This window comes from Neoarius graeffei, chromosome 18 (genome assembly GCF_027579695.1).
Source record: "Neoarius graeffei isolate fNeoGra1 chromosome 18, fNeoGra1.pri, whole genome shotgun sequence".
Classification (NCBI taxonomy): domain Eukaryota; kingdom Metazoa; phylum Chordata; class Actinopteri; order Siluriformes; family Ariidae; genus Neoarius; species Neoarius graeffei.
The window spans coordinates 19,616,700-19,643,035 of NC_083586.1; the positions used below are offsets into that span (position 1 = coordinate 19,616,700).

The following is a 26,336-nucleotide window of genomic DNA, read 5'->3' on the forward strand; positions in this document are numbered from 1 at the left end:
CCATCACTTCATGCCCTTGGTCGTCGTGCACTTTTTCAACATGACTAAACACACATCTAAGGCCACTGTTGGATTTCTGTAGAAGAACAGGGTGAAAGTGATTCAGTGGCCAAGTACTGTATGTCTCCTGATCTGAACCCAATCGGACACCTATGGGGAATTCTGAAGAAACAAGTTGAGCATCACTCTCCATCCAGCATCCAGTCACTAAAAGAGGTCATTGTTGAAGAATGGAAAAAGATTGATGTTGCAAAATGTTGCCAACTTGTTCATTCCATGCCTAGAAGACTTGGTGCCGTCATTAAAAATCATGGAGGCCATACAAAGTACTAGATATAGTAGTTTTTGTTGTGGGGTGTACTTTTGCACCACCCTAATTTTAGTAAAACTGAAAAAATATGAAATCTAAGTACCTTACTTTCACGTTATAAGTTAAACAGATGTTATATTAAACTTTGTCTTGTCAACATTTTTGAAATTGTTTGTGTTCATTGAGCTATTGTTTAAAATGTTACTTTTCAAAGGGGGTGTACTCATGTACGCTGAGCACTGTAGCTCACATAATGGGCTATAGGTTATTCAGAAAGTGAAACTATTTCACAAACAAGGGCATACTGTAGCCAGATTTGAAAAACTCTCAAGAGCAGTACGACCATCCAAGGTAACAGAGTCTTTTTTCCCCCACAATATCAATATTAAATGAAAAGGTTATACTGTAAATATAATTAACAAGTACACTTTAGAAGCAAGATATTTCTAAGTAAAGTATTCTTATGATACCACAGAAGCATGTAGCGGTAAATTGTCATACATTCATTGTCTTTATTTCATCTTTATCACCTACATGTTACACAGAAATGGGAAATCAGTCATCCACTCCGACTCCTTCCTCACCAGGTGAGTTTGATCTTTTGATGATTGAGAGGTTTTTTTTTCATGAAAAAAAAAAACATGAGTGCAACAATAAAACTAAACACCAGCACAGGGGGCATGAGAGTAGAATGAAGTAGATCGGTGTTTCATAAACCTGGTCCTGGAGTATGTTACTCAAATTATACAAACATTTTAAAGCTTTTTTCAACTGATCGAAATATGTTCTATTTTTATACAATTTTGCCATTTAGTGTCCTGTTTGGAATGTAGCCAGTGGCAAACTATTGAAAAAGAATGTGATTTTTCTGGTTCCAGACTTGTTTTTGCCAGTTCCTGAACCAGTTAGTGAGACTCACACAGTGTTTTTTCACCTGAATGCATTGGTATGTTGTGCTGTGATTAAAAATGCACACAACATTTAGCAATATAATTTTACATTTATTTATTTATTTTAGTATATTGCAATATAGTTATCATAAGGGCTGGGAAATGATTGTATGCATCTCGAGATTATGAGGAGAGAAAACACCAAAAAGTGCAGGGTGGTTGTACTTTAGAACCAGGATTGAGAAACACTGAAGTGCTTCCCCCCCCTCCTTTTGTGTGGAACAATGTGTCATTAAAAAAAAAAAAAAATCTATACAGTGCCTTAAGAAGCTAGATTGAAAAATGTTGAATTGCTTATGATTTACTTATTACTAATATAAAATACCAGAAAATTACTTTTATTTAAGGAAAAATAAGTTTACAAGCTATATAACTGCTCATAATGGTATAATGACTCATGAAGCTAAAATGAATAAACAATCTGTCTTATTATTAATAATATTTCCCTCATATATTCAGTGCAATGCTCTGCAGAATGAATGAGTAACATTTTAAATCTTAAGTCAAAAAGGCATTAAAATATAAATAAACTAGAGTAAGGTCTATATTGTTTTATCCAGAAGAATGAGGATACTGAAAATGTATCATTCTGTGATCCAGAAAATGAGTAACATTTAAACTATTTATTTTTATTTTTATTTTATTAAGAGCTCCAGAAAACAGTCTGGTAAGAATTTATGTTCAAATCATTTCATTCTATAAACAGTTACTTACCATGACACCACCCCACACCCCTGTCAAATATATTGAGCATACCTCAGTTCAAACTGCGTAACATTGTACTGCTAGTGCTGGAAAGACTTGTAGTCTACAAAGTCTTCACAAAACTCTTTCTGCTGATTCACAGTGAAAAAGATGAAATACTGCAGGAAGTGAAAGAATTCAAGCCCAGCACTGAGGTCCTCAGAATTATGTTGTATGGACCGATTGGAGCTGGGAAATCATCCTTCATCAACTCAGTCCAGAGGGTCCTCTTAGGCCGCAATGCCATGATAGCTCTGGAAAACTCCACAACAAGTGGAGGAAGCTTCACAAAAAAAGTAAGCAACCATCAATTATGAGGTACAGAGACAATATAATAGACTTCCACTTCAGCAGTGGCATCTTCTTCCTGTCCTGATTCTCCCTCAAAAGATGGTTGGTAGTCTGGACCATGTTTTAGACCATGCTTGTCTTCTGTTTTAGACCCTTCTTCCTCCATATCTGGGCACATTTCTTCTTTATCAGAGCCATAATCAGAATGTAAACAATCCTCTCAGGGTTGTATTCAGAGCTGGAGACTTGAGTCCAAATGATGGCCCATTTCAGAGGTTTGCCAGATTTTGTTGAGTAGAAAGTTGAGAATTGTCCTTGAGTAACAGCCTTTAAGCAAGAAAGAAAAAAAAAGTGAACTGAAGAAGGAAACAATTTTTCTTTGTCACAAGTGGAGCTAATTAGAATTAGATTTATGCTGCCCACTCAGGGACGGACTGGGACCAAAAAACGGCCCTGGACTTTCCCCCCAAATAGGCCCACTATACTATCCCTTTGCAAAAAGAAGTTTATTCAAGCGTACTATGAGTATACTTATTTTTTACTAAAACTGAGGAAGTATACTTGAAGTTGACTTTTTATAAACTATATTTTATATACTTAAGAATAGTATAGTGAAGTATACTTGGCTTATACTGAAAAGTATAAACAAAAGTCTAAGACTAAGTACATTAATACTAAGACTTATACGGTACTTATACTTTAATACTAAAACTTATACTTTAGTATACATTTTACGTTTTTCTGCCACAAAGTACTAATACTTAGTGTATCTTGCTCCAAGTGCATAATAAGGTCAAGTCATTGACTCATGCTTAACATTTAATTTATATATTAATATAATATAATGCTGGAGTTTGAAACTTTGCAGTATATAGTATGTGTGCTCAATTGCATTATCTTTATGTACCTTAAAATCATACAAAAAACAGAAAAACTTTTGACTTGACTTTATTGATCAAGCTAGTCCCTTTCATAAGGGTTTGGCAATGGTGTTATGTACAGTGGTGCTTGAAAGTTTGTGAACCCTTTAAAATTTTCTATATTTCTGCATAAATATGACCTAAAACATCATCAGATTTTCACACAAGTCCTAAAAGTAGATAAAGAGAACCCAGTTAAAGAAATGAGACAAAAATATTATACTTGGTCATTTATTTATTGAGGAAAATGATCTGATATTACATATCTGTGAGTGGAAAAAGTATGTGAACCTTTGCTTTCAGTGTCTGGTGTGACCCCCTTGTGCAGCAATAACTGCAACTAAACGTTTCCGGTAACTGTTGGTCAGTCCTGCACACCGGCTTGGAGGAATTTTAGCCCATTCCTCCGTACAGAACAGCTTCAACTCTGGGATGTTGGTGGGTTTCCTCACATGAACTGCTCGCTTCAGGTCCTTCCACAACATTTCAATTGGATTAAGGTCAGGACTTTGACTTGGCCATTCCAAAACATTAACTTTATTCTTCTTTAACCATTCTTTGGTAGAACGACTTGTGTGCTAAGGGTCGTTGTCTTGCTGCATGACCCACCTTCTCTTGAGATTGAGTCCATGGATAGATGTCCTGACATTTTCCTTTAGAATTCGCTGCTATAATTCAGAATTCATTGTTCCATCAATGATGGCAATCCGTCCTGGCCCAGATGCAGCAAAACAGGCCCAAACCATGATACTACCACCACCATGTTTCACAAATGGGATGAGGTTCTTATGCTGGAATGCAGTGTTTTCCTTTCCCCAAACATAATGTTTCTCATTTAAACCAAAAAGTTCTATTTTGGTCTCATCCGTCCACAAAACATTTTTCCAATAGCCTTCTGGCTTGTCCACATGATCTTTAGCAAACTGCAGACGAGCAGCAATGTTCTCTTTGGAGAGCAGTGGCTTTCTCCTTGCAACCCTGCCATGCACACCATTGTTGTTCAGTGTTCTCCTGATGGTGGACTCATGAACATTAACATTAGCCAATGTGAGAGAGGCCTTCAGTTGCTTAGAAGTTACCCTGGGGTCCTTTGTGACCTCACCGACTATTACACGCCTTGCTCTTGGAGTGATCTTCATTGGTCGACCACTCCTGGGGAGGGTAACAATGGTCTTGAATTTCCTTTATTTGTACACAATCTGTCTGACTGTGGATTAGTGGAGTCCAAACTCTTTAGAGATGGTTTTGTAACCTTTTCCAGCTTGATGAGCATCAACAATGCTTTTTCTGAGCTCCTCAGAAATCTCCTTTGTTTGTTCCATGATACACTTCCACAAACATGTGTTGTGAAGCTCAGACTTTGATAGATCCATGTTCTTTAAATAAAACAGGGTGCCCACTCACACCTGATTGTCATCCCATTGATTGAAAACACCTGACTCGAATTTCACCTTCAAATTAACTGCTAATCCTAGAGGTTCACATACTTTTGCCACTCACAGATCTGTAATATTGGATCATTTTCCTCAATAAATAAATGACCAAGTATAATATTTTTTGTCTCATTTGTTTAACTGGGTTCTCTTTATCTACTTTTAGGACTTGTGTGAAAATCTGATGATGTTTTAGGTCATATTTATGCAGAAATAGAGAAAATTCAAAAGGGTTCACAAACTTTCAAGCACCACTGTACATAGCGTCACCTGTTTCAACAAGAACACATTTTGTTTTGATCATGTCAGGCCAGACAGCATTAACAGTTTCAGTTTTTTTTAACAACATATAAGAAAGGGGGCGGCACGGTGGTGTAGTGGTTAGCGCTGTCGCCTCACAGCAAGAAGGTCCTGGGTTTGAGCCCCGGGGCCAGCAAGGGCCTTTCTGTGTGGAGTTTGCATGTTCTCCCCGTGTCCGCGTGGGTTTCCTCCGGGTGCTCCGGTTTCCCCCACAGTCCAAAGACATGCAGGTTAGGTTAACCGGTGACTCTAAATTGACCGTAGGTGTGAATGTGAGTGTGAATGGTTGTCTGTGTATATGTGTCAGCCCTGTGATGACCTGGCGACTTGTCCAGGGTGTACCCCGCCTTTCGCCCGTAGTCAGCTGGGATAGGCTCCAGCTTGCCTGCGACCCTGTAGAAGGATAAAGCGGCTAGAGATAATGAGATGAGATGAGACATATAAGAAAGTACTTTGTACATTGATTTGTGAATCTTTACATACAGGCCTGTCTGATCATAAAAGTACAGATTTTGTTTCTATCTAGGTATTTAATTTTGGTTCCAAAGATGTGCACTCAATGGTGTAGTGGTTAGTGCTGTCGCCTCACAGCAAGAAGGTCCGGGTTCAAGCCCCATGGCCGGCAAGGGCCTTTCTGTGCGGAGTTTGCATGTTCTCCCCGTGTCCGCGTGGGTTTCCTCCGGGTGCTCTGGTTTCCCCCACAGTCCAAAGACATGCAGGTTAGGTTAACTGGTGACTCTAAATTGACCGTAGGTGTGAATGTGAGTGTGAATGGTTGTCTGTGTCTATGTGTCAGCCCTGTGATGACCTGGCGACTTGTCCAGGGTGTACCCCGCCTTTCGCCCGTAGTTAGCTGGGATAGGCTCCAGCTTGCCTGCGACCCTGTAGAACAGGATAAAGCGGCTAGAGATAATGAGATGAGAGATGAGGTGTGCACTTTTCTTTTACCTTTTTTGACAAGGAAGGACTTTAGTTCTCAGTTGAAGACGCTATGTTTACATTTTTACAAGCATATGCACAAGTTTTGCTTTACCACTTTTTACACATAAGGACTTGATCTTGGAGAGACCATTATGTTTACATTTTTACATGCAAATGTGCACTTTTTCCTTTCATTTTCTCCAGTAAGGACTTGATTTCATAGGTCTTTGTTTTTGAAATGTTTGAAACGTTTGAAAATATATCAAACTTGTTTTCAACATTCTGTCTTGTGATTTTGTAAATGCATCACACTCTTGTGTACATACAGTATGAGTAAACTTTAAGAATACTTTAAGGAGTATATTTCCAGTATATAAATAGTAAGCTACAAGTAATATGCCAAGCAAACTTAAAGTATAACAAGTAAACTAGTGAAATAACCAATGTTTATAACAGTATACTTAAAGCATACAATAATAAACTAAAAATAGGGACTCGAAGTATATAACGAGTACAATGGCAGTATATCGATAAGTGTACTTGTGGTATATTTTTAGCATACGAGAGGGATATACCAAGTACATCGATAGTATATAGATGAGTGTACTTGTTGTATACTTTAAAGTGTACTTTTGCAAACTTAAAATGAACTTTAAAAGAATACTTTTATAAACTTGAAATGTTCCAATTTAGTCCGAAAAAGTATTAAATTTGTATACTTTCTAGTACACTAAAAGTACATGGTCTGTAGTATACTTGCTATACTTATACTGAAGCATACTTAATAAAATGAACTTTAAGTATACTACTTTTTGCTAAGGGATAGTATACTATAGTGTTATACAGTAGTAAAGTGCTATAGTGGTATATTGTCTGTCATAAACCCACACAGATGAACTATTTTCATAACATTTTTTTTTGTCATACACTCTAAAAAATAAAGGTGCTTCAGTGGTTCTTCAAATCTCTGGATGGTTCCATGGAGAGTCAAAACTCTGTGATGAACTATTACATTATGCGAAAGGTTCTTCACATTGGAAATGGTTCTTCAGAGCCTGGCATTCTCTTACCATTTGCTGGTCAATGTACATAGGCTATGTTTACACAAATCTGTCTTCACTGCTCAAACAAATGGTTTAAATGGTTCTTTAAAGAACTGTTGCATGAACGGTTCTTTGAAGCCCTGAAAAAGGTTCTTCTATGGCATCGCCCTGAAGAACCGGTACTGGCCCCATTATTTTTTAGAGTGTAACAAAACCCATTTACAGATGAACAGGTTTTTGGGCTTTTGCTGGGGGTGGTAACTGAAAAACTGCACCAGGCTGTAACTGTCTGAACTGGGGCGGCTGAAATATCGGGGCACTGATCCCTCATTCTGGCACTTTCCTGGACTCTCCCGGTCACCTTTTGAGCTGCCACTATCTTCAACCTGAATAAACAAACAATTGAAAAGATGAAGTTGGATGCTAATGCTATTGTTGATTATATCTAAACTATGCAATGGCATCTAAGAAAACCCTTCACACTGTGCTCTGACATATGCTTGAGTAACATTTGTTTAATAGTATTATTTGGAATGACAGCCTTTAAACCTGTACTTATGCCTCAAAATTCTATTTTTAAAAAACAGCCAAAAGTTTGGATAAACATAGCATTTGATACCTAGGCTACAGACAAGAAGAATAAAACAGATTTGGAGGTTTTTCCTAAATCCTAATTACATTTTTAGCCTTTTAGGTCTCTTCTGTGTAAGAATTAGCCTGCTTGACACATTTTATAATTTTAATATTTATGCTGATTTTTTGGTAGGTAATCCTGACAAACAGATCTAAAATTAAGCTATTAACAAATTGCACAATGCAATGCTGCTGTGATTAGTTATGATACCATTCAACCAATCATCCTTCAAACAACATTTGTAGCCTATTCCACAGACATTCCACCACGCACCACGAAAGAGAAGACAAAGATAAACAGTGCCAAAATGGAAAACACTTCTCCCCCTCAAACTTTTGGTTAATGATAGGCTAGAGCTTTGGTTCTCTTGAACGTAAAGAGCCTAATCTGCATGAATTATGCAGAGGTGAACATATGAAATCGCGGCTGTAGCGCGTATCGAGTGTGGGTGGAGCACAGAGGACGGCAGGACAACGTTTGGAGGCAGACAAGGCGATTTATTTTTACAACTTTTCAGTTTAAGTAATCTCATCCATTCACACACACACACACACACACACACACACTCGTCTTGTCCCGGGTTGCGCTCCCTCTCTCTCTGCCTCCTTAAATAGGGAGCGGTTACTGGGAAAACACACACAAACACTGGTTAATTACAGTCAGGTGAAGCGATTCTGCCACTCACCTTCCCTGGCATCACCCTCCTGTCACAGACCGGCGCTTGACCACGCCCCCGCTGCCACATACCCCCACCGCCCGACTCAGGCCGGGCGCCCGTCCGGCCCGCAGCCGACTCCCCCCCCCCCCCCGACGGGAGAGGAAGTCCTCCACGACCATCTGCGCCCCCGGCCTGTGGACCACCTTGAAGTTGAAGGGTTGGAGTGCCAGATACCAACGGGTGATCTGCGCGTTGGCATCCTTCATGCGGTGGAGCCACTGGAGGGGCGCGTGGTCCGAACAGAGGGTGAAAGAGCGCCCCAGCAGATAGTAACGGAGGGCAAGGACCGCCCACTTGATCGCCAGGCACTCCTTCTCAATTGTGCTGTAGCGCCCCTCACGCACTGACAGCTTCCGGCTGATGTATAAGACTGGGCGGTCCTCCCCCTCCACCCGCTGGGACAAAACGGCCCCCAGCCCTCTGTCCGACGCATCGGTCTGCAACAAAAAAGGGAGAGAGAAGTCAGGGGAGTGTAAAAATGGCCCCCAACACAGTGCAGCCTTTACCTCAGAGAAAGCCCGCTGGCACTGCTCCGTCCACTGGACCAGATCTGGCGCCCCCTTTATAGTGAGGTCAGTCAGCGGGCTGGTGACGTCCGAATAATTAGGTATAAACCTACGATAGTAGCCAGCCAGCCCCAGGAACTGTCTCACCCCCTTTTTGGTCTTGGGCCTCGGGCAGGCCGCAATCGCTGCTGTCTTATTAATTTGGGGACACACCTGCCCGTTGCCCAAGTGGAAGCCCAGATACTGTACTTCCACCGGCCCAATCGCACACTTCTTCGGGTTGGCAGTGAGTCCCGCCCGCCTCAGCGACCTAAGGACGGCCCTTAGGTGTTGTAGGTGCCGCTGCCAATCATTACTATAAATGATGATATCGTCTAGGTAAGTGGCCGCATAGGTGGCGTGGGGCCGGAGGACCCGGTCCATCAGCCGCTGAAACGTAGCGGGCGCCCCAAACAGCCCAAACGGAAGTGTGACGAACTGGTGTAAGCCGAACGGTGTGGAAAAGGCCGTTTTTTCCTGGGATAATAGAGTTAAGGGGATCTGCCAATATCCCTTCGTCAAATCCAGTGTCGAGTAAAAGCGAGCCGTGCCTAGTCAATCGAGCAGCTCATCAATATGAGGCATTGGGTACGCGTCGAATTTAGACACCGCGTTGACTTTTCTATAGTCCACACAGAACCGGACCGAGCCGTCGGCCTTGGGAACCAAGACCACCGGGCTGCTCCAGTCACTGTGGGACTCCTCGACGATGCCCATTTCGAGCATGGCCTGAAGTTCTTCCCGAACCACCTTTTTTTTGTGTTCGGGTAGTCTATAAGGGCGGCTACGCACTACCACCCCCGGGGGCGTCTCTATGTGGTGTTCTATGAGGTTAGTGCGACCGGGCAGGGGCGAGAACACATCCGAAAACTCGGCCTGCAACTGGGCGACCTCCGTGAGTTGGGTCGGGGAGAGGTGGTCTCCACAGGGGACCGGAGAGGTACGTGATGCCAATGACCCTTTTTGGACCTCCGGCCCCAGCTCTGCCTTCTCCAGAACTACCGACACCAGCGCCACGGGGACCTCCTCGTTCCAGAGTTTCAGCAGATTGAGGTGGTAGATCTGTAGTGCCCCCTCCCTGTCCGTTCGCCTAACCTCATAGTCGACGTCCCCAACTCGCCGTGTGACCTCAAAGGGTCCTTGCCACCTGCCAATTAATTTGGAGCTCGACATGGGCAACAGGACGAGTACCTTATCTCCCGGAGTGAACTCTCTAAGGCGCGTGCCCTTGTTGTACAGGCGGGCTTGCCATTCCTGGGCCTGCCGCAAATTCTCCTGAGTTAGGTGGGTGAGCGTGTGGAGTTTTGCACGCAGATCCATAACGTACTGAATTTCGTTTTTGCTCGGTGAAGGTCCCTCCTCCCAATTTTCCCGCAGTACATCTAAGATGCCGCGCGGCTTATGCCCATATAATAATTCAAACGGGGAGAACCCCGTGGAGGCTTGGGGGACCTCTCGCACTGCAAACAACAAGGGTTCGAGCCACTTATCCCAGTTACGTGCATCCTCACTTACGAATTTTTTGATAATATTCTTGAGGGTGCGATTGAACCGTTCAACTAAACCGTCCGTCTGTGGGTGATAAACGCTGGTGCGGATCGGCTTAATACCCAGTAGCCCATACAGTTCGCTCAGTGTTCGTGACATAAACGAGGTGCCTTGGTCAGTCAGAATCTCTTTTGGGATTCCAACCCGGGAGATGACGTGGAAGAGGCCCTCCGCAATACTGTGTGCTGAGATATTGCAAAGAGGCACCGCTTCCGGGTATCGCGTTGCATAGTCCACCAGAACCAATATAAAGCGATACCCTCGTGTTGACCGATCTAATGGCCCGACGAGATCCATCCCAATTCTTTCGAATGGGGTCTTGATTAATGGTAGGGGGCGCAAGGACACTTTTGGAATGGCCGCTGGATTTACTAACTGGCATTCACGGCACGCCGTACACCACTTACGGACGTCGCCGCGAATCCCCGGCCAATAGAATCGGGCCATTATCCGGGCGAGTGTCTTATCCTGCCCGAGGTGTCCAGCCATGGGATTAAAGTGAGCCGCCTGAAATACCAATTCCCGGCGGCTCTTTGGAATTAACAATTGGGTGACTCGCTCTTTCGTCTGAGTGCCCTGCGTCACTCGGTATAACCTATCCTTCAAAATGGAAAAATAGGGGAAGGACGGGGTGGCGCCCGGCTGGAGCGTCTGACCATCGATTACTCTCACTTGGTCAAATGCGTGTCGCAGAGTCTCGTCTCGCGATTGTTCCAGTGGGAAATCCGCGAGGGATTCCCCAATAGAAAGAGGCGGGGCCGGTGGCTCCTCACTCTGTCGCGGAGATGACGTAGACGGCTCTGCGACCGCAGCTCCAGCCAAAGCGACACCGGGACCCTCCCCTGTTAACCGGCAGGACCCACTCTTTACTAGGCGTGCCATTAAACCCTGAAATCCCGGCCAATCAGTCCCCAAGATCAAAGAGTGGGTAAGGCGAGGATTAACCGCTGCCTTCACTATCGATTTCTCCCCTCTGAAATGTATGTGGACCGACACCAACGGGTAGCTGTGAATTAGAGCCCTGCACTCCCGCGGGAGTCAAGCGGGACTCGCGGGACCCGCCGCAAAGCAGTGCGGCGCGGGACAAATTTTGAAAGCTCATTGCGGGCGCGGGCGGGACCGGAAGTGTACATATGCGCGTGCGGGCGGGAGCGGGAGTGCACATATGCGGCGCGGGCGGGAGCCGTGATAAGCTGCAGTCCCGCTAACTAAAAACGTGTTTGAAATAAAATGTATAAATTATTAATTTATGTCTATCATATAGAATTTGTGCTGGATATTTTATTTGGCATTAATAAAAACATTTTAAGATGCCTAAATTTGCAGAGAGAGTCAGATTGCCAGATTGAGTGAGGAATGGCATCTTAAATTTGCCATTGATCACCCTAACGGGAAATCCTTTGATCACTCTAATGACTCGCAGTTCACACCCAGCCTCCAGTGACCCACACTAACATGATGCCTCAATGACACCTTTGATGAGCTGGTCATCAGAATTATGATCCTGATTCTGATCCAGGAGAGGATAAATATCTCTCGTTCGTTTCTCGATTTTTTTCCTCTTCCGTGTTTGAGATCTCCGATCATGGCAGAAGAGCAGAGCTCCTTTACTGAATCTCACAGTGCTTCAAAAGTAAGTGCTGCTTTAAAAAGAGGTACATTTACCATTAAAAAGTCAAGAGTCCTGAAATCAGACATTTGGAAGTCGTTCTCACTCGTGTACGACGTGGATGGAAATCAGCTGCCCTTTGCTTGCTGTGATAAGTAGGCTAGGACTGTGTTTTGTTATAACATTTATATATGCTATGCTTATAGGGTATTCTATAGGATATTCTAGTTAGAAATGCTTAACAAATGTAAACTGGGTTAGCCTAATGTTTTGTATGGCTGAACAATAAATATACCAAATTTCCACTCGGAATTACGTGCTCGCCTGTCTTTTATTATTATTATTATTATTATTATTATTATTATTATTAGTGCTGTAAAAAATGTCGCGTTATTATCGCGTTAACTTGACTCAATTTTAACGGCGATAATTTTTTTTTATCGCGAGATTAACGCTCTGTGACATGATGTAGGTTTTTCATAAGCTTTTGAAACTAGTAGAGATGGGATTTATGGCTCTTTGATGGGATCCGCATCTTTGTGATCCGTTCTTTGAAAAGAGCCGTTCAAAAGACTGGCTCATTTTGGCTCTTTTTAAATATTTATTCAGTTTTAAGAAGACAGCGTCTGTAAACTCAATGCTATCCCAGAAATCCTTCCTGTAATATGCAAATTTGGCCGCCTCTGATTGGACAGCGCGACGCATCAACAGGCAGAAAAAGTGTAAAAGTACGAAATGTGTTAAGTGAGATGAAACAGTAAAGATCAGACTCAATGCAATATTTATTAACGAACAACTTAAAGTTAATATAATAGTGTACTTTATATTATAATCAAGCATGTCAAGCCTACCGTCACTGTGTAACCTGTCTCTCTGATAGAGCTGTAGACTAACTCAAGCAGGAAATCACTTCACTGAGTGAAGTGGAAGAAGAGTGAATTTCACGTCTCTTGTTAAACTCAAGCAGGAAATCACTTCACTGAGTGAAGTGGAAGAAGAGTGAAGTTCACGCCTCTTGTTAGCTCTGCTTTGCAATAAAAAAAAAAAACACGCACCCTTGGTACAAAGCAAGCCCATTCACTTTTGTATGCTGATCAGAGAATTACAATGGTTTCTCATGTGATAAAAATGTGTGATTCGCCATTAAATATTTTAATCGCTTGACAGCACTAATTATTATTAGAGATACTACATGCTGAATTCAGAAACAAGGTAAATAATGACGAACGTGAGCTGTAGATATTTATGCTAAAATCCATCTAAGTAGGGGGCGGGGCACCATCACGCTGTGTCAAGACAAGAACTTTCCTGAGAAATAACGCGAACGTCTGCATCATGCGGGATTTGCGGGCGGGAGCGGGACAAAATATGGCAGGCGCGGGCGGGAGCAGGACTGAAAATCATAATTTTTTTGTGGGCGCGGGCGGGAGCGGGACTGAAAATCATAATTCTTTGCGGGCGCGAGCGGGAGCGTGACTGCACAATGCGGGCACGAGCGGGAGCGGGACTGAAAAATCCGACCCGCGCAGACCTCTACTGTGAATATCCCCATGCACACACACCTTCACCCCTTGTGCTCCCCCCAATGCCTCGGCTTGCACCAGGCTTTGGCGGATCGAGGTCTGATTGCAACCCGAATCCACCAACGCCTGATATGTAGCCCCTTGTACACTTACCGGTATGCGATACGCTCCAGCCCGATCGAGGGCAGCCTCTGGCGCGTCGGGGATCCGCACCACTTCCCCCACTTCCATCGCTGCACACTGTTGCTGCAGGTGGCCCGGTTCCTCGCAGCGCCAGCAAACCGGCCCGGGCCTTCCCTCTGCAGCTGTGTTCTGGGGCTCACTCACCTGAGGGGGGGGAGAGACAGACACAGAAGGCTGCTGTGTTGGTGCTCCACCTTAATCCCGGGTTTCGGCACCACTGTAGCGCGTATCGAGTGTGGGTGGAGCACAGAGGACGGCAGGACAACGTTTGGAGGCAGACAAGGCGATTTATTTTTACAACTTTTCAGTTTAAGTAATCTCATCCATTCACACACACACACACTCGTCTCGTCCCGGGTTGCGCTCCCTCTCCTCTCTCTCTGCCTCCTTAAATAGGGAGCGGTTACTGGGAAAACACACACAAACACAGGTTAATTACAGTCAGGTGAAGCGATTCTGCCACTCACCTTCCCTGGCTCCACCCTCCTGTCACAGACCGGCGCTTGACCACGCCCCTGCTGCCACAGCGGCCATTTGTGCTTGCCTATCTATTACAATTGTTAAACACAACACAATAATATGCATAATGCAATATTGATGTTCCCTGGTCTATGAACAGAATGATAAAAACGACATTTATCATCCATATCGAGATACTTTTGTGCAGAGCTGTACAAGTGCTACGGTGCTAGACCACCGTATGTTAGTCAATTTTATTTAATGTAACATAGCGTTTACGTTTGCTTATCATTCACAAATCCAAACCAATCCAAACAAATCCAAACAAATGACTATCAAAAGAACAATACCAAAATATCTCATCTCATCTCATTATCTCTAGCCGCTTTATCCTTCTACAGGGTCGCAGGCAAGCTGGAGCCTATCCCAGCTGACTACGGGCGAAAGGCGGGGTACACCCTGGACAAGTCGCCAGGTCATCACAGGGCTGACACATATACACAGACAACCATTCACACTCACATTCACACCTATGGTCAATTTAGAGTCACCAGTTAACCTAACCTGCATGTCTTTGGACTGTGGGGGAAACCGGAGCACCCGGAGGAAACCCACGCGGACACGGGGAGAACATGCAAACTCCACACAGAAAGGCCCTCGCCGGCCCCGGGGCTCGAACCCAGGACCTTCTTGCTGTGAGGCGACAGCGCTAACCACTACACCACCGTGCCGCCCACTACCAAAATATAACAAATATAACAAAAAATATAAACTAATGTAAACTCATAATAATACACACTATTATTACACAATACACAATAACACATTAATTAACAATTACCACTGTTCAAAATTAATAGCTCCAACATTACAAATGCAGTAGTAGGTCTTGTTTAGTTAAAAATACAACGTAAATATTTGTGTCAGTGGTTGTAAATGTGTAGATATCATAGTTTATTGGGTCATCTTTTGTTAAAACATTGCATAAGTCTAGTCTTGTCTAATCTAGTCTTCTTGTCTAGTTAAGTCTAGTCTAAATGCGGAATAAACGTGGAAACACTGTCGTTCAAGCCAGGTGCCTCTCTCAGCTCTGGGGGCTAAGCACCCCCAAAGATCAGATGCTAGAATCGCCCCTGCTATTTATAATTGGCTTGCTTTGTAGTTTGTTTGTTTTGACAGCAATAAACCACATATTTCTCGTCATCACACCGCAAATCCAGTCAATAGAAGATTGGCCTACTATGAGAGGGGTCTATGAGTGGCCTTTACGTAACCTGTTTTATGCTATGGTTTTATGTCATTGTCACTTACTGGTACCTCCTCCTCCGGTGAAATTCCCTCAGCTGCCTGCCCCTCATCATGACTATCATCAGCAGCATGTGGTTGGTCAGGTTGGATGTCCACCTGGTTCTCAGTCTCGCTCAGTGATAACGTGACATGAACGTTACTGCTGCTGCTTGCAGTTGCACTGCTGCCAAAAAGCTCTGTGAGCTTTCTACATTTTGAAGCATCTTCTTCAAGTGACTTCACTTTCTTTTGTTTTAACTTTTCCCATCCACCTTTCTCCTTACGTTTTCTGCTTGCCATCTTTCTGTTGACAGACACTAATGTTACTCTTCTTTGTTGGCTTTTAGGCCTATGGAATAATGATTGACGGATAAATTATCGTCTTAGCGCCACCTGTTGTTAGTTGATAGACTGAAAATTTTGGTTATTGAACAGGGCTGACTGCCGTAGACCGGACAGCCATTCTGGACTTTTCCAGAACGCACAGATTGCCAGTCCGCCCCTGGGTGAGTTTCCTGAAAGCCCCTTAAAGCAAATACGCAGAGCCTTTATTTTTAAATAAATTTCTGAGTGGATAGTATCTCCATCATTGACTCTTGTATGCTGCATAAATGGGAATAAATATATATATATTTTTGAGAGTTAAAATCGACTGCAAAGTTGGCATTTGAGCTGCCCCGCTGAGCCAGCCAGGCTTGAGTGTGTAACGTCACAGCAGGAATGGGTTTTAAGGCCGAGGCCTTTTACAGCTATAAACCAAAGTCATATAAATAACTTATGGTGAAAGTGGCACCACTTTAATAGATAATATATTTACTAATATCCTGGAAAATAATATAGAGAGCGGTCTACTATTAACAGACATCAGTGACCACCTATCTATTTTTAATGTATATTACTGTAATTATAGCAAGAAAAAGGATAATAAAAATTATAAATATATAAGAATGAAAACTGAAGAAACCATGATTGCACTAAAAAATGACTTAATAATACAGGACTGGAATGTAGTTTATAAAGAAAAAGATGTTGATAAAGCATATGAGGAATTTTTAATAATATTCAATGAACTATATAATAAAAATTGTCCTATAAAGAAATACAGTAATATACATAAATATACAAATAGTCCGTGGGTCACCAAGGGGCTACAAAATGCCTGCAAAAAGAAAAATATATTATACAGACAATTCTTAAAGCATCGAACTATAGAGGCAGAGGAAAAATATAAAAAATATAAAAATAAATTAACTAATATTATGAGGATATGTAAGAAAGACTATTATAATAAATTAGTGGAGAAAAATAAAAACAATATTAAAGGTATATGGACTGTATTGAATGGTATTGTGAGAAATGGATCCAAAACTACAAATTACCCAGAGTACTACACTGTAAATGATAAGACCATAAATAATATGGAGGATGTGGTGAATGGTTTTAATCAATTCTTTGTAAATGTGGGACCAGATTTAGCGGCAAAAATAAAGGAACCCGAAACAACACAATGTGGGGACATAGAAGATATGGGGGACAGAAATCCAAGTACAATTTTTCTAACTGCAACTGATGAGGAAGAAATTATCCAAATTGTAAGAAAATGTAAAAACAAAACTTCTGCAGACTGGAATGATATAGACATGTTAACAGTAAAGACAGTTATTGAGGGAATTGTGAAACCACTCACCCACATCTGCAATTTATCTTTTCAATCAGGTACATTTCCAGACAAAATGAAAATTGCAAAAGTGATACCATTGTTTAAAACCGGAGATAGACACCATTTCACAAACTACAGGCCTGTTTCTTTACTCCCCCAATTCTCCAAAATACTCGAAAAACTTTTTTCAGATAGACTGGACAAATTCATTGAAAAACACAACCTCCTTACAGACAGTCAATATGAATTCAGAACGGACAGATCAACATCGATGGCACTAATGGAACTAATAGAGGAAATCACAAAATGTATAGACAATAAAAAAATCGCAATTGGAGTATTTGTGGACCTAAAAAAAGCATTCGATACTATTGATCATAGTATATTATTAAGTAAACTAGAAAAGTGTGGTGTTAGGGGAGTTGGGTGGAGCTGGCTGTCGAGCTATCTAAGAAACAGGCAACAGTTTGTGCAGATAGGTGACCATAAATCTGATTTCATGAACATTACATGCGGGGTACCACAGGGGTCAATATTAGGTCCGAAATTATTCATAATATACATCAATGACATATGTACAATTTCGCAAGAATTGAAATTTGTTTTGTTTGCAGATGACACCAATATTTTTTGTTCCGGTGAGAATTTGCAGCAGACTTTAGAGATAATCACAACTGAAATAAATAAACTAAAACTATGGTTTGACAAAAATAAATTATCATTAAATCTAAGCAAAACAAAGATTATGTTGTTTGGGAGACATAAAATAGATTGTAATGTAGAATTGATAATAGACAATACTAAGATAGAAATGGTACAGGAAATTAAATTTCTTGGTGTCATTTTGGATCCTAAAGTCTGCTGGAAACCTCATGTAGGATACGTACGAGCAAAACTGGCAAAGTGCTCGGCAATTCTGTGGAAAACAAAATATATTATTGATTGTAAATCTTTGCATACTCTATATTACTCATTATTTTTGCCATATCTGACTTATTGTGTCGAAGTCTGGGGAAACACCTACAAAACCACTCTGCAGCCGATATGTACAATACAGAAAAGAGCAATAAGGACAATAAACAAAACAGGATACAGAGATCACACAAACCCACTATTCATAAAATCACACATGTTGAAATTTATGGATCTGGTCAAATTCAGAACAGCACAAATAATGTACAAAGCAAGAAATAATCTATTGCCAAAAAATATACAAGGAATGTTCAGTGAGAGAGAGGGGGGATATAATCTAAGGGGAGACCTAAATTTTAAAAAACCAAAGGTTCGAACAAATATGAAAAGCATGTGCGTATCGAGCTGTGGGGTGACTTTATGGAACAGACTGGAGACAGAAATAAAACAAAGTGCAAATATAAATCTGTTTAAAAAAAGGTACAAAAAAATATTTTTAAACAAGTATATTGCAGAGGAAATATGTTAATGGAGGATGATGAGGGATAAATAGAATAGGGTTGATTGTTATATTAGAACTAGCTTAGTATATGGTATATATTTATTTATGGGGATAGATATCTTCATATTTACAGGGATAAGTATGTAGTAGATATTTTTTTTTTTTGTAATTATATATTTATATAGATAGTTATGTGTATATGTATATATATGTATATGGATATGGTATGTAGTATATATTTATTTTTGTAATTATATATTTATATGGATAATCATGAAGTGTATATGTGGTATATATTTTTATAAGTGTATTAATGTAGTTTGGATTTCGGGGTAGTTAAAAAGGGGTGGGAAATTAAAAAAAGTATTGTACTTCTTCCCACTCCTTTTTCGAACAATGTGCGGTGTATTGTAATGTATTAGCTCTTTATATTATTTTATTTATTCTTTTTTTGTCACTTTTTTCATTTTCTTTCTTTTGTATGTATAAATAGTTACATACATTTTTATACATGTTCGAAATAAATAAATTCATTCATTCATTCATTCATTCATTCATTAAAGTAAGAAATACCATGAGTGACTTGCTCAACTAAGACTGATTTGACTTCATTGATTGTGGGTTGACTTTCATTAAAACAGGATAGGTGTTATAACTTATGCAACATACATGTACGTGCATGCATTTTCTCTAATAAAACATCTCTTTCTTCTCTTTCTCCATGCTCTCACGGAAGGCAGTCAGATTTCTCTGCCTCTCCTTCCCTTATCTTCCCTGCTTCTGCTTCTCTGTCTTGTCTGTCTATTATCTATACTTTTGAGAGACTCTCTCCGCACTGCTCTTCAAACTAAAAATCATGGAATTGATAAACTGGTCTCTTCATGCAATTGACACAATTTTCTCAACGAGAAGCCTGGGTTCGGGGGAACCGGCCTGTCATGCCAGAACGTTCGCAGATGGCTACACGATGGACGTGTGGGAGAGGTGGCGGGTCGTGTGCCTGGCGGTTCTTTCTGTGGAGGACATTGAAGACATCTACCTATTCGGAACCATGATTACAGGACTTTTGCAGATCGGATTAGGCATTGCCCTGGTTTATTGAGGAAATCAGAAAATGGTGACAGCTGTCCAAAGCCCCATAAAGCTACCCAACATGATTGAAGCGGTGGGCAGAGCTGTTGGCACTCAGGCTGTGGCTATTCAGAACTTGAACTGCAACATGGATAACATCATGGAGAAGCTTTTGGCTTTGCAAAGGAAAATGGATCAATTCGGAGACCAGAATGGACAAACAGAGTAGTTGTGTAAAAGAATGTGTCTACTCGCTCCAAGACCAAACAATCCCAATCTTATCTGCTTTCGGCTCCCTCAGACAGCACTGGCCTTGGCCAAGGCCATTGCTGGAACAACAACTCCCCCTGAAGATCACTGCAGTGAGATGCTCTTGCATTCCTTCCCCCACTTCCCACAGTCACTGCTTTTTACCCCCAGTGTGACAAGCGGGTAAGCGCCATCATGGCTGCAGGACCGGACTGCTTGTTAGCGCTGGGTTACTTATACCTCTGCCCCTCCCCCCACCCCCTCCCCCTGACCCCCCTCCCATTATCGCCCCCACCCTCACCTCTTCCCCCTCAAGTCCCGAGTTTTTATGTTGTAAAGTGTACTGTGTTATTTTGTGCTTATGTACTGAGGTGTTTTTTTAATGTTCCCACACTGTACTCCCCAGGAGCATAGTGTGGGGGTTGCTTTTTTCTCCTCCCCTCCCTTCATGTTACTCTGTATTTTTCATCCCTGTCTTCCTGTCCTGTCTACTCCCCCTGTGTCAATTGTATGTATGTGTATATGTACGGACGGGTTGATGGCCAATTTCGCTGGTACTTGTGACTAGTAACAATAAAGGGTTCATTCATTCATTGAAAAGGCTAATTAAATAATCAGATGAACTGAGACAATCACATTCTGAAGCAAATTAAATAATCTTATACCGCTAATTTAAACACACAATACAAGTTACATGTATTAATCTGAATGGAGGTAAACTGTTAGGGGAGGTGAAAGTGTGGTAAGATAAGGATCCACAAGCAGAACACAGACAGTAATCCAATAAATAAGGTGCTTTAATCCAGGGAAAAGGGCATGGCAAAAACGGGACAAAAACAAATGGCAAAAATAGTCCAGGTAAAAAGAGACAAAAAAACTTGACAAAAACATGAGACAGACAAGGACAAAAATGCTAGAGCAAAAAAATACATAAACAAGAAAAAACCCTAAGTGCAAAAACCATGAACTAGAACAATAGCTTGAGCAAAAACCATGAAATGCAATAAAGGTACAGAAATGGCAAAGGACTGGAGACCAGGGGTTTAAGCTGTGATATGTGAAAGGTGGGGTGAACACGTCGCATGGTGAGTGGTAAAGCCAGTCTGACGGAACATGGATTGATTACCTTGCTGATGAGGAAAGGTCCTAGGTACCTGGGAGCTAACTTGCGGGAGAAGGTTCTGAGTGGCAGGTGGTGTGTGGAGAGCATGACTTGTTGCCCCACCCAGTAGGTGGGTGCCTTAGAGTGACGTTTGTCAACCTGCCTCTTGGATGCTAGGGTGGAGCGAATGAGTCTTCTCCGGGCCATTGCCCACATCCTCCTGCAGCAGCGTATGAAGATCTGGGCTGAGGGTATGGCGACCTCCTCCACCTGATCAGTGGTGGTTGGTACCCTAGTGAACACTGGAATGAAGAGAGACCTGTGGCAGAGGAAAGGAATGTGTTATGCGTGTATTCGATCCAAGGTAGGCACTTGCTCCAAGAACTGGCATCCCTGGATGCCATGCACCTGAGTGCAACCTCCAAAGCCTGGTTAGCCCATTCTGCCTGGCCATTGGTCTGTGGGTGGAAGCCTGAGGAGAGACTACAGGTGGCCCCGATGAGTTTGCAGAAGGCTCTCCAGAACTGTGCAGTGAACTGAGGACCCCAGTCAGAAACTGTGTCGGTAGGCAGACCATGTAGGCGGAAAATGTGATGGATGAGTAGTTCTGCGGTCTCTTTGGCTGAGGGGAGCTTGGACAGGGGAATGAAATGAACGGTCTTGGAAAAACGGTCAATGACAGTGAGGATGCATGTATTGCCACCTGAGTTGGGGAGTCCTGTGATGAAGTCCAGGGCGATGTGAGACCAGGGTCGATGAGGAATCGGGAGGGGTCTTAGCAAGCTGGCAGGGGGTTGATTGGCTGTCTTGTTTCGGGCACATGTGTCACAGGCTGCCATGAACTCCTGGATGTCTTCCTTGATGGATGGCCGCCAGAAGCACTGTTGGACAAGTGCCAGGGTTCGAGCAGCTCCTGGGTGACAAGCCAACTTGGAGCCATGACCCCACTGCAGCACCTGGGTTTGCACAGAACAGGGAATGAACAGATGATTAGGTGGTATGTTGCTTGAGTTACCTTCACCAGGGTCCTGCTCCAGGGCCTTCTGCATGAGCGTCTCAACCTCTAGAATGGCAGCTCCCACCAGGCAGGGTGGAGGAAGGATGGTCTCGGGTGGCTTGGACTCCTCTTGGTGGGAGGAGAACATCCTGGACAGGGCATCGGGTTTGCCATTCTTGGAGCCTTGTTGGTAGGAGAGCGTGAAGTTGAACCGGGAGAAGAAGAGAGACCAACAGGCTTGATGGGAATTGAGACGTTTGGCAGACTTGAGGTACTCCAGGTTTTTATGGTCGGTCCAGACTAGGAAGGGGAGATCCGACCCCTCAAGCCAGTGCATCCACTCCTCCAAGGCTAGCTTGATGGCCAACAACTCTCTGTCGCCAATGTTGTAATTACGTTCAGCAGGGGACAGCCGGCGAGAGAAGAAGGAGCAGGGATGGACCTTGTTATCGCTGGCCCTCTGGGAAAGAATGGCTCCAACCCTGGACTCGGAAGCATCGACCTCCACGATGAACTGTTTGGTCAGATTGGGTATGGTGAGAATGGGTGCTGTGGTGAACTTGTGCTTGAGCATGGAGAAGGCTTTCTCTGCTTCCTCCCCCCACTTGAACAAGGTCTTAATCGAGGTCAAGGCAGTGAGAGGTCCAGCCACCATGCTGAAGTCGTGGATGAAGTGCCTGTAGAATTTAGTGAATCCCAGGAAACACTGGAGCTCTCATTGTGAGGATGGGGTAGGCCAGTCTGCGACTGCCTCAAGCTTGAGGGGGTCCATCTGGATCCTAGCTGGGGAGATGATGAACCCCAGAAATGAGACAGAGCTCTAGTGGAATTCGCTCTTTTCCACTTTGACAAACTTATGGATGTATGCACTTATGGATGTATGTGCAGGGAAGCGTGGGAGATAGAGCCCTGCACTCCCGCGGGAGTCCCGCGGGACCCGCAGGACCCAACACAAAGCAGTGCGGCATGGGACAAATTTTGAAAGCTTGTTGCGGGCGCGGGCGGGAGGGGGAGTGCACAATGCAGGCACGAGCAGGAGAGGTGATAAGCTGCAGTCCCGCTAACTAAAAACGTGTTTAAAATAAATTTTATAAATTATTAATTTATGTCTATCATATATAATTTGTGCTGGATATTTTATTTGGCATTAATAAAAACATTTTAAGATGCCTAACTTTGCGGATGTGGTTGTGGCAGCGGGGGCGTGGCCAAGCAGCAGTCTGTGAATGGAGGGCAGGGTCGGGGAAGGTAGCGTGTTTCAGCACCACTGTAGTAATCCCCGATGTGGGTGGAGCACAGAAGCATGGCAGGCGAGAGTTCATGTTCACACACACTCACTTGATTGAGCTTTTCAGCTTTCTTTCTTTCTTTCACTCGTTCACTCACTCACACACACACGTGTTGTGGTCGGGGAGCGAATCCCTCTTCTCTTCTCTCCCCCTCCCTTTATACTCCATCCCTGCAACAAACACACACACACAAATTGACATCAGGCGTAATGACCTCACTTACCTTCCCCGACCCCGCCCTCCATTCACAGACTGCTGCTTGGCCATGCCCCCGCTGCCACAGTGGTCTAATCTTGCGTACGTTTCCGATTCCTTTCCGCTCTTCCGTGTTTGAGATTTCCGATCATGGCAGAAGAGCAGAGCTCCTCTAGTGAAGCTCACAATGGGTATCTCTGTAAAGCCTCAGCTGCGCATGCCACCTGGCAACGCGCACCCTCGCTATGTGCGCTAGGTGAAATTCCCCAAGCCAATTACAAGAACTTTCCTGAGAAATAACGTGAACGTCTGCATCATGCGGGATTTGCTGTTAGGGTTTTGCTGGGATTCGAACCTGGTTCGTTGGTGTGATAATCCGGCAAACCCCCACTAGGCCACCAGGGGGATGACTCAAATGCAGAGGCGTGAGGCGGAAGTAGAAAAAGAATCAAAAGGTTTATTTATACTATATACACTATATACAGGGCAAAACAAAACAAAAAAAAAACAAAGAGTATAATCCAACACTGGGAAGACAAAGGGAAAAATAAAATATCAAAAGTTCAAAGTCCAAAAAGGAAAAGGCAAAAATGCAAAAGCTCAGAAGATCCAAAAACACAGTCACTACTAAATCCCAAAGAAAAGCAAAGTGCAAAACAAAGAACACAGTACAGAGGAAACTGGAGATAAACATAACAGCACAAAGACTCCGTCACAAGAGGACTGAACTCAGGGGTATAAATACCCAAACTAATTAAGGACACAGGTGAAGATAATCAGGACTAAACAGGCAATTAACAAAAACACAAAACACAGGAACAGTGGCGGCCTCTAGAGGCCAAAATAAACATGACACGAAGAGTAAATAACAGCGGCCTCTAGAGGCCAAAACAGTCCTAGTCCTAACAGGACCCCCCCCTCTAGGAGCGTCTCCTGACGTTCCCAGGGTGATCCGGATGGGCCGAATGGAAGTCCCGACATAGTTCTTTATCTAGGACATCCCGAGCAGGAACCCAGCAGCGCTCCTCAGGACCATAGCCCTCCCAGTCCACCAGATATTGCAACCCGCCGTGGACCCGGCGGGAGTCAAGCAGGCGATGCACAGTGAACACAGTCTGCCCCTGGAAGATGCAGGGGGGTGGGGGGTTCCTAGGGGCAGGGGCATACGTAGACGTCAGTACGGGCCACAACAGGGAAACATGGAAAGTGGGGTTGATCCTCAGAGTCCGGGGCAACTGGAGCCGGTAGGAGACAGGGTTCACCCTGCGCACCACCTTGAAGGGGCCAATGTAGCGAGGAGCAAGCTTGCGGTTCTCCACCTGCAGCGGAAGGTCCTTAGTGGACAGCCAAACCCGCTGCCCAGGGCGGAAAGCGTGTGCAGGTCTTCTATGGCGGTTGGCCTGAGTCTGGTTGGTTCTGGAGGTCTGTATGAGGGTCTTCCTGACCTTGCTCCAGGTCTTGCAACACCGTCTCACATATTGGTTGACCGAGGGCACCCCCGCGTCCTCCTCCTGGTCCGGGAACAGAGGTGGCTGGAACCCGAATTGGCACTGGAATGGCGACAGCTTGGTGGCCGATGACTGCAGGGTGTTGTGGGCGTACTCTGCCCATGGCAGCCAGGTGCTCCACGATGTCGGGTTATCCATAGCCAGGCCTCGCAGGGTGGTTTCCAGGTCCTGGTTGAGCCTCTCCGTCTGACCATTGGACTGTGGGTGAAACCCAGAGGAGAGGCTGGCAGTGGCTCCGATGACCTTGCAGAACCCGTGCCACACTCGGGAGGAGAACTGGGGCCCTCGGTCTGAGATGATGTCCTGTGGAAGACCAAAGACTCGGAAGACATGATTGAACATAAGTTTAGCTGTTTCAAGAGCAGATGGGAGTTTGCACAGTGGTATGAAGCGGCAGGCCTTGGAGAATCTGTCAACTATGACCAAAATGACCGTGTTACCTTGTGACTCAGGGAGACCCGTGATGAAGTCGACTGCCACGTGGGACCAGGGACGCCGGGGAATGGTCAGAGGATGCAGGAGACCCTGGGGACGCTGTCGTGGGTTCTTGGTTCTGGTGCAAACCTCACAGGACAGGACAAATGACCTTACTTCCTTCTCCATGTTAGGCCACCAGAAGCGTCTTTTCAGGAAGTCCAGGGTCCTCCGAGCTCCCGGGTGGGCGGTGAGAGGGGAAGAGTGACCCCACTGGAGAACCTTGGCCCGGGCTTGATGTGGGACGTACAAGAGGCCCTGTGGCCCCGTCCCAGGACCGGGGTCCTGGCGTTGGGCTTGTCGAACAGCCTCCTCAATACCCCAGCGGACAGGGGCCACAATCCGGGACACCGGGATAATAGGCCCAACTTCATTCTCCCTGTTAGTGGCAGAGAACAGCCTGGACAGTGCGTCAGGTTTGGTGTTCTTGGAGCCGGGGCGGTACGAGAGGGTGAAGTCAAACCGACTGAAAAACAGGGCCCACCTAGCCTGTCGAGGGTTCAGTCTCTTGGCTTGCTGGAGGTACTCCAGGTTCTTGTGGTCAGTCCAAGCCAGGAATGGATGTTGCGCTCCCTCCAGCCAGTGCCTCCACTCCTCAAGGGCCAGTTTGACCGCTAGCAGTTCTCGATCCCCCACATCGTACCAGGACTCTGTAGGACTCAGGCGGTGGGAGAAGTAAGCGCAGGGGTGCAGCTTTCCTTCTGAACGTTGAGAGAGCACCGCGCCGACACCACTGTCCGAGGCGTCCACCTCCACGATGAATGGTTGGGAGGTGTCCGGGAGGACCAGAATGGGTGCCATGCAGAAGCGGTCCTTGAGGTCTTTGAACGCCTTTTCCGCCTGAGGAGACCAGACATAAGATCCATCTGTCCTTTTGGTGAGGTCTGACATGGGTGCTGCCACAGAACTGAAGTTCCTGATGAACTTGCGGTAGAAGTTAGCGAATCCTAAGAACCGCT

General features: G+C 44.2%; 1 protein-coding gene across 1 annotated transcript in view; it reads left to right on the plus strand.

Moving 5' to 3' along the window:
* The first annotated feature begins 572 nt into the window (after positions 1–572).
* LOC132866627 (interferon-induced protein 44-like) overlaps positions 573–26,336 on the plus strand; it is a 40,973-nt gene continuing 15,209 nt past the window's right edge. The window contains exons 1-4 of the mRNA XM_060899420.1: positions 573–661; positions 856–897; positions 1,909–1,927; positions 2,108–2,300. Of these exons, the coding sequence (XP_060755403.1) occupies positions 858–897; positions 1,909–1,927; positions 2,108–2,300 (252 nt within the window). The 5' untranslated portion in view covers positions 573–661; positions 856–857. The remainder of the gene's footprint in view (positions 662–855; positions 898–1,908; positions 1,928–2,107; positions 2,301–26,336) is intronic.